This window comes from Cicer arietinum, chromosome 1, assembly GCF_000331145.2.
Source record: "Cicer arietinum cultivar CDC Frontier isolate Library 1 chromosome 1, Cicar.CDCFrontier_v2.0, whole genome shotgun sequence".
Lineage (NCBI taxonomy): Eukaryota > Viridiplantae > Streptophyta > Magnoliopsida > Fabales > Fabaceae > Cicer > Cicer arietinum.
The window spans coordinates 43,965,999-43,981,180 of NC_021160.2; the positions used below are offsets into that span (position 1 = coordinate 43,965,999).

Here is a 15,182-nt window from a genome sequence, read left to right on the forward strand (position 1 = left end):
TAATACTAACAATATATTTTTTAACGCATATTTTTCAATATAATATTTTTGATTGGTTAAAATCAATATGGGTCCAACTAATTTCATATAATACTCGTATAATTTGGTGAAACCTAAGTGAATTTTAATCAATAAAGTATATTAAAAATTGTGTGTCGTGTGTTGTTAACACTCCTTATATATACCTCTCTATTATACAATAGAATGAATATTTCATTTTATGAATTGGAACCAAGCTTATGCATTTGCCCAGGACCCCATATTTTTAAGGACACTAAAACTTTATTTTACTTAGTAGATATTTTTAAGGACACTAAAACTTTATTTTACTTAGTAGTTAGTAGTATATACATTAAATGTTTTTTTTATTGTATGCACGACATATAGAATAATATTAAGTATTCATGTTATTATTACATCAACTGAAATAATTTTTTTTAATTAAAATTGTTGAAATTTTATAGTCGATATATAATATAATAAAATATATTACATAATCCCGTTTTGGTTTCTATTGAAATTATTTTTTAAAGAACATTGATTATGAAATAATTATCATTCGGTGATTTTGAAACAAAAAATGCAAAGATGGATATCCAAATAATTATAAGCGAACCATTTTATTAGTTTCCTACCTTTTCAATTTGATGGTAGTAAGCCTTTTTGATAGAAAATATTGCTCTACGTAACTTTCAACCAATAAGAGATAATGTGTTGAAAATGTGTGTTAAAGTTTGTTGTAATATTGTTCTAATGCAAGTTCATTTTCTTGATGAAGCTCAATTCCAAGTTCATTTATAGTAAGTATGCTTAACAAAACAAACCACCTTCGCATTCTTACATAGAACAATGTAACTCATTTTTGCATATATCTCTTTTTGTTTACTCCATCAAATAAGGCAACTTTAAATGTTGAAGATGTTGAAGAAGTGAAAGAACCAAGATTCAAACTCTGACGAAGAAGAATTTACTTACTTAAACTAACAATACTAAGATTTGCTTATAAAAAGAAAAGCAATTGATTACAAATTGATAAACATAGAGAAAGCTACTGTTTCACCGATCCAAAGTGAATCTTTGATATCTATACATCCATCAAAGTCTATGAACTAATAAACAACCCATGCCTCTCAAAATAATGTGAATATATTTTCTCTTATACATATGATGAACTAGAAAAATGCCTCACTCAATGTAAGAGAGGCCAGCTTAGTACAAAATGTGGGAATAGTGAAAAATGCCTTTGTTGCTATAATACCATTTTGATTAAATTTGAAAAGCATAGTTCATCTCCCCGAAAAAGGCTTAAAATATATACAGAACATTTGAAGTTGTTCTTTATTGCAGCTTTTGGTTACTCTCAAGGGTGCAACAGTAATTGCACCAATAATTTGAACCAAATAGCAACATTGCCAGCTCCAGTTTTCAGACAATATCAAGCAGGCAGCAGCAACTGGTCATATCAAACTTCTGTTTTGAAAAGGGCAATAAACTGTTACTTTAAGAACTCTCTTTAAAATTTACTGTATATATATCTGAGGAAATTCTAATTTAGACCACAGTCCACCATAGACGAGTACTTGAAAAATGTTTAAAATTCTAACGACCACATACGTCGTCTCTTAGAAGTAGACATTAATGGTCCTTTTCATTTTTTTTGACTTGAGATAGTGACTTAAATGATACCAATTAGATAAAAATAAACGAAAACAAATATGCATCTCGTATTAAATCGACATCAATCAGGTCACCATCTTATCCATAAATGCGAGGAGAGTCATGAACTATTACTTCTGAAAAAATATTCACCCATTGTTAGAATTTCCAACAATTTGTAAGTACTGGTCCACATTGGACCACTTATGAAGGTCGTCCATCGTAGAACTCACCATATATTAGATTACAATTGAGATTTTATATTCAAAGTTCATCTCAAAAAGTTGCAGATTTGTCCTTGAACTATGACTACGTATCAGTGTTGTCAAATTGTGGGTATAGTGTAGCATAATACAAACAAATTTCTATTGTTCTGTGATGTGCTATTTAGTACAAGTGTAGTCCAATAGTGGCTATAGGGGTATTATAGCACTAAAGCATAGTGGAATTTGAACAAACGGCAATTTTTTCAGCAAATTGTGATTGACACCACTGGTCCACTGCTATATATATAATTCAACTTCTATAGTAGTATTCCTATTATGGCTCATTAAATGACATTTTGTTTCAAAAAACAGCTTGTACCTTAAAAACCAGAAAAAGAAAAGTAATAGAGAAAAGGGTAAAGAAATAGTGGGTTGTTCAAATTTTGCTACACAACAGTACTATAGCCACTAAACATTTTGTTCAAAATATCATATCGCAAAACAATAGCAATTTATTCAAATTCCACTACGCTATAGCACCGCTATTTATCAATACTGACTCTGTGTTGGGCCTGCTCAGTCACATAGTTTTAACTGAATAATTGTTACTCAAAACCAATTACACTATATTTTATAGATTAGCAACATCATTATCAAGCTTTAGATTAATCTTAATGAAACACAGATCAATCAGGCATAGCTTAGATGGTCAGAACGCTACTATCAGAATCAGCGGCTTCCTGTTAGATTGCAAACTACTGCAATCTAAAAGCCATGTATTGATTCAGTCAATTCAGAAAACTGTCTTTATGCGCCACAAAATGTGAAAGACGAGAAAGTTTAATAAAAAATATTGCGTATCAGGTTGTACCTTCATCTTTTCAGCAGAAGTGATCATCATATGATAGTATCAATGGTTCTTCAGAATCTATTCTAGATTTACTCTCATAGTGACAGTATAATATCAACTGGATTACTCCCAAAATGGTTCCTATCCCATTTGGCACCTATAAAATCAAGCAGCGATGTAGGTACATGTTAACATTGCAAATATAAGCACCAAAATAAACAATTCAGACAAAAGGGTATTTCAAGAATAAATAGAAGAAAAAAAAGAGTTACATTTTAATATACTGACAGCGTAAAATGTTTTACACAGTCATTAAATCACAATCAATCATATATGTGACTTTAGAAGTAGTTATGATTAAAGTCGAACGTTTTTAATAATTTGATGGAAATAATTGATGGACAATGTAAAAAATCTTTACACCGATGACATATGAATTAAATAAAAAAAATAGACGAGCTGAAAGGAACCTTACATATACGAAGACATCGTTGCTGAGTAATCCGTAAAGAAGAAAAGAGGTGCTCATTAGAAAGGTGGAAAGTGAGAGATAAAATGGCATGAATTCGACACTCTTTGTCTGAATGACCAATTTCTGCGAAATACATATATGTAATGTAAGTAATTTCATCTAGGCTCTAGCTAATAGATACAACTCAACATTAGGGGTTGCTTGCATTGATTTCTTCGAGCTTATTTACCAACATAAATACTTGTGAAACTATTTGTGAGAACTTATGGAAATAGCTTGTGACATATTCATAAGCTCTTTTCAGTTTATTTTCATAAGCTTTTTAGAATAGTTTATGCAACAACTTATACTTTATATAAACAGTTTGACTTTGTTTTATCTTTCGTTATAAAAATAACTTATACATAAGAACTTATATGATAAGTTGTTGTTTATCCTAACCGAGGCTATAAAAATATACGTAGGAAATGACATACTTACAATTATAAACAATGGAGAGGCAAACATTGAAATAAGAGATGCACAACTCAAAAATCCAACAAAAAGCCGACGCATAACAATGTCATCTATTTGCAAGCTTCCAAACAATATAATTGCAAATACGCCAATAGTTGCCATCAACCATACAAGCATTTTCACCTAATGAAAAATTTGAAGCATAAAAACTTAGAAACTAAGCAATGATTTTTTTACCTTTATCATATCATATAAGCTTTCAATGTATCAGAAAAGTAACCAACCTTCTTTTCTTTCTCAGCAGACATCATAAACAGGATTATGTACACAAATTGAAAGATTGCTCCAATTGAATTAACAGTGGTAACCAACAAATTATCATGTGATATTAGAGGAGTACCATACCACATGCAAATCAAGCAGTTCATTAGGGAATAAATATATGGCAACCCTGAAAACATCTCTGTTGACCCATTTCTGATAATTCTCCTAAATGTTGGTCTGAAATTCAAAATTCAAAACAGAACCAGAGTTTCATTATGAACTAAAATTTCATCTCAGCTCAATTATTCAACATCACCCATAAAAATAAAAACTTACATTGGAGATACAAATAGCCCAAAAGCAAAAATGTTCCCTGCAAATAATCAAGTAAACAAATTTAAATACGTTAAATTGAAATCATAAAAAAAATAAAAATGGGGTTTTTTTCTAAAATCATCAAAAACCAAAATAAACAAAAAAATTGTTTTTTTTTTTAATTCAACAAAAAACAAAAAATAACAAAATTAAGAATCTGAGAAACTAAGAGAAAGAAAATTACCAGCAACTCCAGCTGCATCTTTAGCAACTTTACAAATGGCAAATGAAGCAGACACAGACATTAATCTTCAACAAAAGAAAATTCCAAAAAAAAGAACAAATTTGATAAAATGAAACCAATCAAAACAAAACCCTCAAAAATTTTATATAATACAATTGTTGAATATTAAAAAGGCAAAGAAGGGTATTTATTATTTATGACTAAAATGTCAAATCTTGTACTTTAGGAGAGTACAAATAATAAATGATAAACTCATAAATTGTTATATATCTATATATTGTAATGTAAGGTACTGTATATATCAGTGGTGGTGACAAAGAAATTGTGGAAATAATAATAAATAAATAAAAAAGGGGTTTGGAGCCACGAAATTGAAATGAAGTAAGTTGCATCCACACATAGGTTGGAAATATGAAATGCAAATAAGTGGTTGCAAAAATTGTTTTTGCTTTTTGCTTAGCTGTGAGGATTAAGACGAAGTGAGAGAGACTGTGTCATATCATGCTACAAAAGAAAGAAAGAAAAAGAAAGATAGAATATTCAAAATTCAAAAAAATATAAAATAAAACAGTTCAAGTGAGCTGTTTTCGATTCATTTTTCTTCTATTTAGAATCTGTTTATTACAGTTTTTTTTCTTTGAAACAATCACTTTTTCTTAATAAAATATATAAGACTGTTTTGATACAGTTTTTGTTTTTAAATAATTTATATATTATTTATCTTTTTTTATAATTTTTTAAAAATAACACTTTAAATGAAAAATTAATTTAATAGTTTAGTATAAAATATTATTTAAATATTTAATATAATTTTTTTGAGAAATAACATTTCAAAAAATAATTAAAATTAGAAGTTAATTCCAGAAGTTCTACATAAAAATTACTTTTGAAAAATACTTTTTTTAAAAGAAAAATGTAATTTTTATCATATTAAAATATTTAATAATAAATATCTAAATTATTCAATATTAAAATTACTTCTTATAATAAATGAGTCTGAATTAATTTATATTATTTTTTAATAAATTATCATAAAAATCGTTATTAGAAATATTAAAATTTAGAATTTTTTTTTTTAAATCTAAAACAAACAAGTCCAAACACATTTGAAAATTTGTATACGTATACTACAATTTAAAAAAAAATGAGAATCTAAAACAGAAATTTTTATAACTAACTTTTTTTAATAAAATAATTTTTATTATTTCTTAAAAATTAATTTTTAAATTATGGAACGTCAAAATTACTTCTTATATTTTATTAAAGATGTAAAAATATCTTTAAGATTTTGTATTTAGTTCAATTATTAAGACAGAATAAGAAAATCAAATCACTTATAAAATTTATTATATTTTTTCTCTGTTGTTTTAGGATTTAGAAAGAAGGGAAAAATTTAAATAATATAAAAAAAAATTAAAACTACGTGTCTTTATTTTATATTTGTTTTCTCTCTCTAAGTTAAACGATACACAAAACCTTAATTTATTTTAATTTAATAAAATCTATAATTATAATGATACTTATATTTAAGAATTGATTTTTTAAAATAATATTTATAATTAAAAATAATTTTTTTCTTAAAAGTATTTATATTAAGGATAGAGATAATAATAAAACTTCCTATGTTTTTTCTAGATCAATTTAGCTATGATCATTCTTCCAAGTTGCACTCATCCTAACGCTTTGACACGTAATAACTTCACAAAAGTCAGGTTGAAAATACATTGTTAACGCAATAATCACTAGTCAAACATAAAAAACATACTAGTACTTGATTGTTTAGTTTTTTAATCAAAGTATTTATGCGCACGACTCCGGCACATCATAATAAAATTTTAGTTTAATATATTTTGAGTTTTTAATTTTTATTAATTTATAAAATTAGTTTTTTATTTTAAAAATTGATAATTTTAGTTTTTTTAATTAAAAATAATGCTGTGACATATTTTAAATAACGTGTCATGTAATAGGATAATATAAAATTATTAACACACATAAAATTAAAATAAAATAACGTAAAAATTTAATTTTTAATTTTAAAAAATTATTATATTTTTAATTAATTAATGACATATAAATAATTAATGTATTTAGATGGTTTTATATCATGAAATTGTATTTCATACTATTTATATTTATTTGTTGTTTTTGATGTTTAATTTTATAATAGCTATTATTTTATCAATAAAAATTATTAATTATTTATTATAAAAGAAGAAATATGTCAAATAAAATAGTAATATAGTCAATAGTATATTATATTAAAATGACAAATAATCCTAATAAAACTAGTAAAATTTATTGATTTTCTTAGAGAGTTGTGCTATATCATGTTAGCTTTTCTCATAAATAAAAAATCTTGTAAGTTTTTGTTTATTTCTCTGTTGGTACATACTTAGGAATATTCTATGAAGTTACGTATATCTGAATAAATTTAAGCAAATCCATATTACAGCTTATCAACGTTTTTTATACCTTTTCCACAAGCGACACTACAAGCCAAATAATTGGTTTTCAAAATGTCTTTTTATACTCATTGAAAATAACTTTTTATACTCATTGAAAATGATTCTTAGAACCATCTAATTACTACTTTTTTATTATTTTATAAATCTAATTACTATTTTAAATTAAATGATGTACCAGCCATATAAATGCAGTGATTTTTTTGTTGTTGTATTTTGGTGGTTAACAGGACACCAACAATATTTCATGGAACTTTGATTTTCTGCCGTTTATAATTTTTTGTATTCACTTAGCTGTAGTATCGAATACTCCATTAAAATTAGGTATGACAATTAGACCTATACTTAATGGGTATCCGTAAAAAACAATCTACAATAGGTAGGGTAAAAATCCACATAATGGGTATGAGGACATGTAATTACCCACAAAATTAAGTGGGTATGGGTGCGGGGACGAGTACTATAGTACTCACTCTGCCCCGCACCCGCACTTATATAAATATATTATTTATTTATTTATTTATTTATTTATTTATTTATTTATTTATTTATTATATTAGTGTTTAGTTTAATTAATTATTTTCTTTTATGTTTTAACATCTATTAATATCATTGGACCATTACAATATTTATAATTGAAACATAGACGTTTGTAAATTTTTTTAGAATCTGATTATGATAAATAGGTAAATAATTGTGATTTTATAACTAATAGTTATATCTTATTAATCGTGACTTTATAATTATACTTGCAACTTTGTATCAATTATCTCAAATAATATTGTCGTATGACTTGCAACTTCACAAAATATTATTATGGATATTTAAATATGCATTGTAACAAGTGTTCATTTGAAATGTTTTGAGTTAGAAAATATTTTAGTTTATAATATTTTATTATTGGATTTAAGATATTTGAATAATTTTTAAATTTAATCACAATAATATTATTTATTTATCAATTTTTTTTAGTTAAAGTGTTGGTAACGGGTATGAGTAGGGTCACTTAAGTACTCAGAGAGTAAGAGTACGAGTATTAAAATTGATACTCAAGAGGATACAGGTACGTACGGATATGAGTATTTTATTAAATCGCGAGTATAGGGACGGGTAGTACCCTACCCAAACCCTACTCATTCTCATCCTTAATTGAAATCCACTATTTCCAAATTCAAATTTAGTTTTCAATTATTAAATTAAATTTAGCATCTACTTTTTCTTGACCATCTAATCTGAATTCCATTTCGTCCATTTGGTTGCATTTTGTCTACAGCATTTCTTTTACTTTTCCGTATTTATTGTTTTTGTATTTTTCTTGCAATTTAATAAAGGCCAATGATGGGCCAAGATTACATTTATGGTCCATAATGAATTATGATAGTTTTTATTTTAAGGCTATTTCTAGGATCCACAAATCAATTAAATTGTGCACACTATACTACAACAACTTTTTCACTTTTTGATGATAAAAGCTGAGTAGATCTACCATAGACCTATTACATAGGATTATGTCCAAGAAAGTAAATGTAATGCCACTTAGGCACCCACCGCCGTACTAGGATGGCTGGAGAGACCGCACACGGCACTAACAAAATGGGTCTTTTGTGATTATGTGAGTTTCGGTTCATTCAAAATAAAGTAGATCTGAATTTCATTTTATTCTTTCTTATAGTTTAGTATTATAGGATCATATATATATTGGATTAGATTATAAATTATTAAGATAATGAATGAATTATTTTGAAATGTTGTTGTAGTTATGTGTAAGAAGTGCTAAATTATTTACATTCTTGTATATTTTTATTTATTTATTTATGATGTATGTTTCCACCTAAAACTTTAGGTGTGTGGCCAGAATTTCCCAAACACTAGCAGAGTAACTTTATATATCCCTGCTGTATTAATACTAGATTTGGCTATTGTAACAAAACATCAACATAAGACACCCAATTGAGGAGAATATCAAATTCTTTTTTTATAATATATTATAACTTTAAAAAAAATTACATCTATATCTTAATTTTATATATTTAATATTTTGAAATTTCATATTTATATTTTATACATACAATAAATATTTAAGTCTGATATAACTGTAGTCTACTAAAAACCACCACCTACTATTAAATTATAAAATATAAAATTTTAATTTTGAAATTTTATTATAACAAAAATTTAATTTTTAAATTCGAACGAACCTCTAAAAAATATTGAGATGACTTTCAGATTTCTTCTCATTTGTTTGGTTGTGGAAATCCATTTTGAATCTCATATTATTTCTTACCAAACATATAATTGTTGTTTTAATTTCAATTGTAAAAACAAATAAAACTTTTGTACAATACTCCGTGTGGGTGTCGGTGTAACTTTTTTATTTTTTATTTTTTATTTTGCTACAAGTGCTCTCCAGTTGTTTGGCTTATTCATGACAGATATTTGTAGGATGCTGATTTTCTGTTATTTGGAACTACGCACTTTTAGCCATATTTCATTTTATCCATTTCTTTCAAATAAGATAATTTAGTTTTATCTATACTTCATTTTAGCCATTGATTTCAAATGAGATCATTTAAATCACACTAGTGTTCAATTTATTCACTACAATAATCTCAATCATCCATCTAAATCCGACAGTTCAGAATTGCATAATTTAGTTACTGCAGAAAATTCAATTTCATATTTATATAGCTTCCATAAAAATTCAATTCAATTCTTATTATTTCTATAAATAAAGTTAGCGTGGCATTGACCATCTTTTCTGCTTACAAAAAATAACTGAATTTTTCTTTTAATTTTTTTTCTTTTCAAATGGCATGTTAGCTTTTGTTAGTAATTGATAATAGACTTAAATATTTAATTCGTTACATTAATTTTTCTCAATTTAAAGTTTTTAAGTTTAATATAGTTTTGAAATAAAAAAAAATTAAAAGCACTATATTTTAGTTAGAAATTATAATTGTTTTTTCCTTTCTCTATAATCACATCATTCATCATACCAAATTAGTAATATTGGTCACGAACTAATGCAAAAGAGTTTGAATGGTATACCAAACTAAACAAATTTACTAAAGGTTCTTCATTCTTCTTTCCCCTTACGGTATAGAGGCGCTACGTGGCGATAAGATGAAGATGTTATGATGGCTTACGGTGGTGAGACCACAAAGAACGAAGTGCTACGGTTGGTTATGGTGGATGCACGATCAATGACACAGTCAACACCAGAGAAACATTTTTCATCTTTTAATTTTGATTTTCAATTTGGGGTTTCTGATATTATAGGATTTCTAATTTTATAAATTAAGCTTTTGTTTTATTAAATATTTAATTTAAATATTTTTTATTAAATATTTTTTTTGTGACTTACATAATTATATGCATAGTCATCATTTCTATATTGCTATTTTCATTGCCAATTCATTAAAATTGGAGGAGATCAAATCAATTACAAAAATTTTAAAATAGAAAATCAAAAACAAAATTTTAGAAATTGAGAGTTCAAAAGTTTTTGTTAGTGTTCAAGTTGTTTTTGCAATAAAAGTAGAATAAGAGAAGAGAATGAATTAATGTAAATGTGTTATTTTATTGAGAAATGATTATGCTATTTATATATAATTTTTATCATATTTTTTCTAACTAACTAACTAACTATACAAGGGGTTAGTTAGTTACAATCAAACTTAACTTGAATTACAAAACTAAATATGGAGAACGTTCAAAGTTATCTGTTTTTCTAACACTTAAAACCAACCAACACTCTCCTTTAATATAAGTTTCTAAGTAATTTTACACTTAGCAATCTTCTTAACTCCATCGACCATCTCAATCAGCTCGTCAATAGGAAGATCTAAAGTAGGAACATCTTTGTTTTGACCAGGCAAAGCAGATGATGGATACATGTTTGTTCCCATTCCAAGCCTTCTACTTGTTTCTTTACCAATGGCAAGTTCATCCCTAGTAATCATCTTGACATTGACACCAAAATCAAGAGCTCTTTGAATTGTTTCTGCACTATCATGCCTAGGAGTATCAAATAGTGGTAATAGACCAACAAATTTACATGGTGAACCAGGACTATATTTTGTTCTCTCAGGTACTTCATGACAAGCAACGCCAAAAGATCGAAGTCCCCACTGTGCAAACTTGTCAATCGCCGCATGAACCCTTTTCCTCACACCTTATTTGTAGTTGCAAAGGTTAAATATTTGTTCATGAGCCCCTTTGCTAGATCTATGCCAACATCCATCAGAATCAATATAGGTAAGAGCAGTCCTCTTGTCTACAGGATTGAATGGAAGAAAATGCACCTCATTGATACCAACTCTTGCCTCTTGTGGGTCCGAAAGCATTCCAACAATTGCAACATCAATAGCATCCTGATTTTCTATCCTAGAAGCTCTAGTTGCTAAAAGTATCACAAAGTCCTTATCTACACCCTTAGCAAACATCTCAATCAAGTTTCTATCAACACTTAGCTTATTCAAAGTGAGAGTTTCAGTTTTATCACTGCAAAGAACATCCATTCCAGCCACTTCTTTAATAGATGTCTTTTTTTTTTTTTTTGTGATTGCACCTTGATATGAAAACCTATGAGAACCAATAGCCATTGTAATAGACAAAACAATTAAATTGCAATTGGAATTCCACCAATCAAAAGCACCAAAAGATTGTCAATTCCATCTATATACTTTCTATATTGTATTGGATATATCACCATAAGCTCAATAAGAATTCCAATAGCAATTGGATAAATGCACAAATTTCCAATAGATGTAAGCACCTTTTGAAAATGTCCAACTTGATAATTACTATCAACCAAATAAGTTGCTTTACCGAAAAAGGTGTGAACACCAGTAGCATACACAATCGCTTTCTCGTTCCTCACATTTCCAAGCTCTTTATGTCATTCTTCTTTCTTCTTCTTCACAGTTTCAAGTCCACCATGTTCCAATTTAATAACTCAGAACTTTTCAATCTCAGATTCCTCTTTAGCCAGTTTTGGAGCCACCAATGCTTCCCTGAGTTTCTTATTTGCTTCCTCAGCCACTCTATGTGCTTCTTTCAACTCATCAATAGCTTTTACCTTCTCAGCCTGAAGAGTTTGTTCCTTTGCTTTCTTTAGATCTTCTTGAGCTACATTCATCTGGTTCTGCAATTATGAATGTTCCTCTTTTGATTTAGCCTGCAACAAGTCCTCTGCATCACTTTTTGGGTCATGTGCAGCCTCCACATCATTAAATTTATCTTAACCATCATGTTCTGGTTTAACCAGCAGCACATCCTCTCCCTCACTTTCTGTTGTTTTTCCATTTCTTCTTTTGATCACTATGGTGCAAGCTCCCTCAGCTTCCAAAGTTCTATCATCAGCAAGCCTGGTCTTGCTTCTTCTTGATGTATCAACATATTCGATTTGTCATCTAATTAAAGCAACTAGTATTAGGAAACCAGAACTGAGACGAAGAATGTTCTTCGTCTGTGGTAGCCATTAACAAAATTGTGTTTGAAAACAGAGAACGTTCTCCGTTTGTGGTAGCCATCAACAAGACTGTATATGAGTCTGACGAAGAACATTCTTGAGCAGCACATGTTTCATCTTCTTATTTCTTCTTCTGTTTTCCTCCTTTGCCAGCCCAACATTCATTAGCAAAATGTCCAAACTTCTCACAATTGTAACATTGCACATTCTTCTTGTCAAAGTTCTTTGATCTTCCTTTTGATTTACCGCTTCCATTGCCCTCTTCTGATGAAGATTCAGACTCGTCATCAAGTTTCTTGAATTTATTCTTTTCCCATTTCTTTTTATGGTCTTCTTTCTTGTTGGCATATGCTGCCAATACCTGATTCCCATAATTACTCCCACTCCTTGAAGTAACAATGTCGATTTACAAGGAAGGGGGGTTTGAATTGTAAATGTTCTTATTTAAAAATTCATGAAAAAACTTAAGGATTTAACTCAAGAATGATCTTAGTTAAGAAAATAGAAAACGGAGAACGTTCTAGGTTTTTACCAGAAAACAAAGAACGCTATTGGTTAGCTTAAAATCAGTAATTCAATTTATGTTTTTAACTTAAATGATTAATCAAGCTTAATAAATAAGGAGTTAAGAGAAAGGATACCACATACGGATGTATCCTGGTTCACCCAACTTGAGCTACTCCTAGTCCTCCCAACTGTCAGATTTTCCACTAAGTGTTCAAAACAAAGTACCTTCTTAATTTTACAGCACCTAGCTCAGATCAACCTTGATCTGTTACAAACTTAAACTCTTTCCACCCAGAAAGAAATTAATCAGGTCACCTTATCAACCTTGATAGGATTTCTTACAATCTGTCCAAACTATACAAAACTCTTATAGTTTGAGTTTTACAATGATGATGAGAGTGTTTGATAGAATTGTTGAGACAAACTCCATATTTAAAGTTTTGATGAAAATAAACAAAGGTTAATTAAGAAAGTTAATTATGATTCTAAAATATTATGTTAATTTAACTTGTGCTTTTGAGTGAATTTAATTAAGAACAGAATCAAGCAAAGCAGAAAAGACAGCAACAAGAACATTCTGCATAAAAACAGAGAATGATCTCCAGTTTCAAGAATGTTCATCACAACATATTGACCAATCATTCTCAACCTCTTTAACAAAGATTATGCCTAGGAATTTCATTCAAATAGAATTAGTACATGGCAAGAAACAATTAAGATTCATCCCAACTCAAAAAGGATATCAGATCACTAAAATAAAAGGACTCGAAACAGTCAAAGTAAAACAGTTTTGGAACTCTAAAAATCAAACTGTCAAGAAAGTTTGATCAACCTTGATATATGATAATACATTTCAAAGGACATCCAGAATGATCAAAACAGGAACTCCAGATTGATAATCAAATCTCCAGAAATATCAAAATGACAGATCCAGATTGATAATCAATCTTCGTTTTCTGCATAACTCCAGTAGCAGTCTGTTCTCTTCTGCAATGGCTTATAATCTTTCTCCAAACTTCTTTTGGTTACATTCAAGACTCAAGATCGAAACTATACCATCCAAGATCAAGGGAGAAACTTCAAAGGCTCTTTAACTAGAATACAAAACTGATTTAAAAACTGTAACAGAATAGTCAAAGCAGTTTTAAATCAATTCAAGACTGGATTATTTTTATTCTGAAATATTGGTTTCAGTAAAAAATACAGAGCACTACCAACAACTCTTTTTGACCTTCATTAAATGCTTCTAAAGTATATAAATAGAATGCCAATATCCAGAAATACAACAAGAAATTCAAGTGTTGTAAAATCCCACAAATCAATCACATAAACATACTTGAAGTTCTCAAAATTCGCAAAGAAGAAGCAGTTCTAAATTCTCATATCAGTTTGCTTAATTGTTACTGAGTTCTTTGTAAAGAATCAAATCTCAAACAAGAGTTGAGATATCTCATATTCTGTCAAAAAAACAATCTTATTGTAAAAACTCAAACTATAAGAGTTTCTTTATAGTTTGTTTAGATTGTATTGAATCCTATCAAAGTTAGATAGGTGTTGTTGTTACTTTCTGGGTGGATAGTAATAGAGATTGAAACATATCAAGGTTGATCTAGACTAGGTGCTGTAAAATCAAGAAGGTTCTTTGTTTTAAACACTTAGTGGAAAATCTCACAGTGTGAGAACTGGATGTAACCCAAGTTAGGTGAACTAGGATATATCTTTGTGTGATATTCTCTTTCCTATCTCTTTATTTGTTAGGCTTAATTGATTAACTAAGATAAAACACAAACTGATTTTCTGTTTTAAGCTAATCAAGGAACGTTCTCTGTTTTATAATAAAAACCAAGAACGTTCTCCGTTTTCTGTTTTCATAACCAAGATCAATCTTCAGTTGTTTTCTTAAGTTTTTAACATGAATTTTTAAAAGGTACATTTACAATTCAAACCCCCCTTCCTTGTAAATCAACATTGTTACTTCAAGAATCTGAGATATCTCAACTCTTGTTTGAGATTCGATTCTTTACAAAGAATTCAGCATAATAATATCAGAGTATTAAAATATAATCAAAACTGATTCTTTCTTGAGAAAATGAGAATTTCAAATATGTGAATGTGAATGATTTAATGAGACTGGTTAGTATTTGAACTTATGCAATTTCCCTGAGCATTGACCTTCCTTTTATAGGTGTTTTAGAGCAATTAATAATGGTCAAAAAAGATGTTGGTAGTGTTATGTCAATTTTGACCAAAACCAATGTATATGAATAAAAATAT

General features: G+C 28.3%; 1 protein-coding gene and 1 pseudogene across 1 annotated transcript; both read right to left on the reverse strand.

Moving 5' to 3' along the window:
* Positions 1-930: 930 nt before the first annotated feature.
* On the reverse strand, positions 931-4,851 carry LOC101509458 (bidirectional sugar transporter SWEET2). Its single transcript, XM_004488926.4, has 7 exons — positions 4,464-4,851; positions 4,241-4,277; positions 3,925-4,141; positions 3,665-3,823; positions 3,188-3,307; positions 2,734-2,869; positions 931-1,470 (listed from the first exon to the last, which is right to left on the reverse strand). The coding sequence occupies exons 1-6, from the start codon at positions 4,522-4,524 to the stop codon at positions 2,744-2,746; spliced, it is 720 nt and encodes a 239-aa protein (XP_004488983.1). The 5' UTR covers positions 4,525-4,851; the 3' UTR covers positions 931-1,470; positions 2,734-2,743.
* A 5,850-nt stretch (positions 4,852-10,701) lies between these two features.
* Positions 10,702-12,068, reverse strand: LOC101508914 (plasma membrane ATPase-like; annotated as a pseudogene).
* Positions 12,069-15,182: the final 3,114 nt, after the last annotated feature.

What these genes read in the sequence shown, in the direction of transcription:
- LOC101509458 (XM_004488926.4), bottom strand. Translation starts at nt 4,524, where the DNA reads ATGTCTGTGTCTGCTTCATTTGCCATTTGTAAAGTTGCTAAAGATGCA. An exon ending in CCTCTCCATTGTTTATAATT is followed by an intron (nt 3,308 to 3,664) that starts GTAAGTATGTCA and finishes TGTATTTCGCAG; the next exon opens with AAATTGGTCATTCAGACAAA. An exon ending in GCAACGATGTCTTCGTATAT is followed by an intron (nt 2,870 to 3,187) that starts GTAAGGTTCCTT and finishes TTGATTTTATAG; the next exon opens with GTGCCAAATGGGATAGGAAC.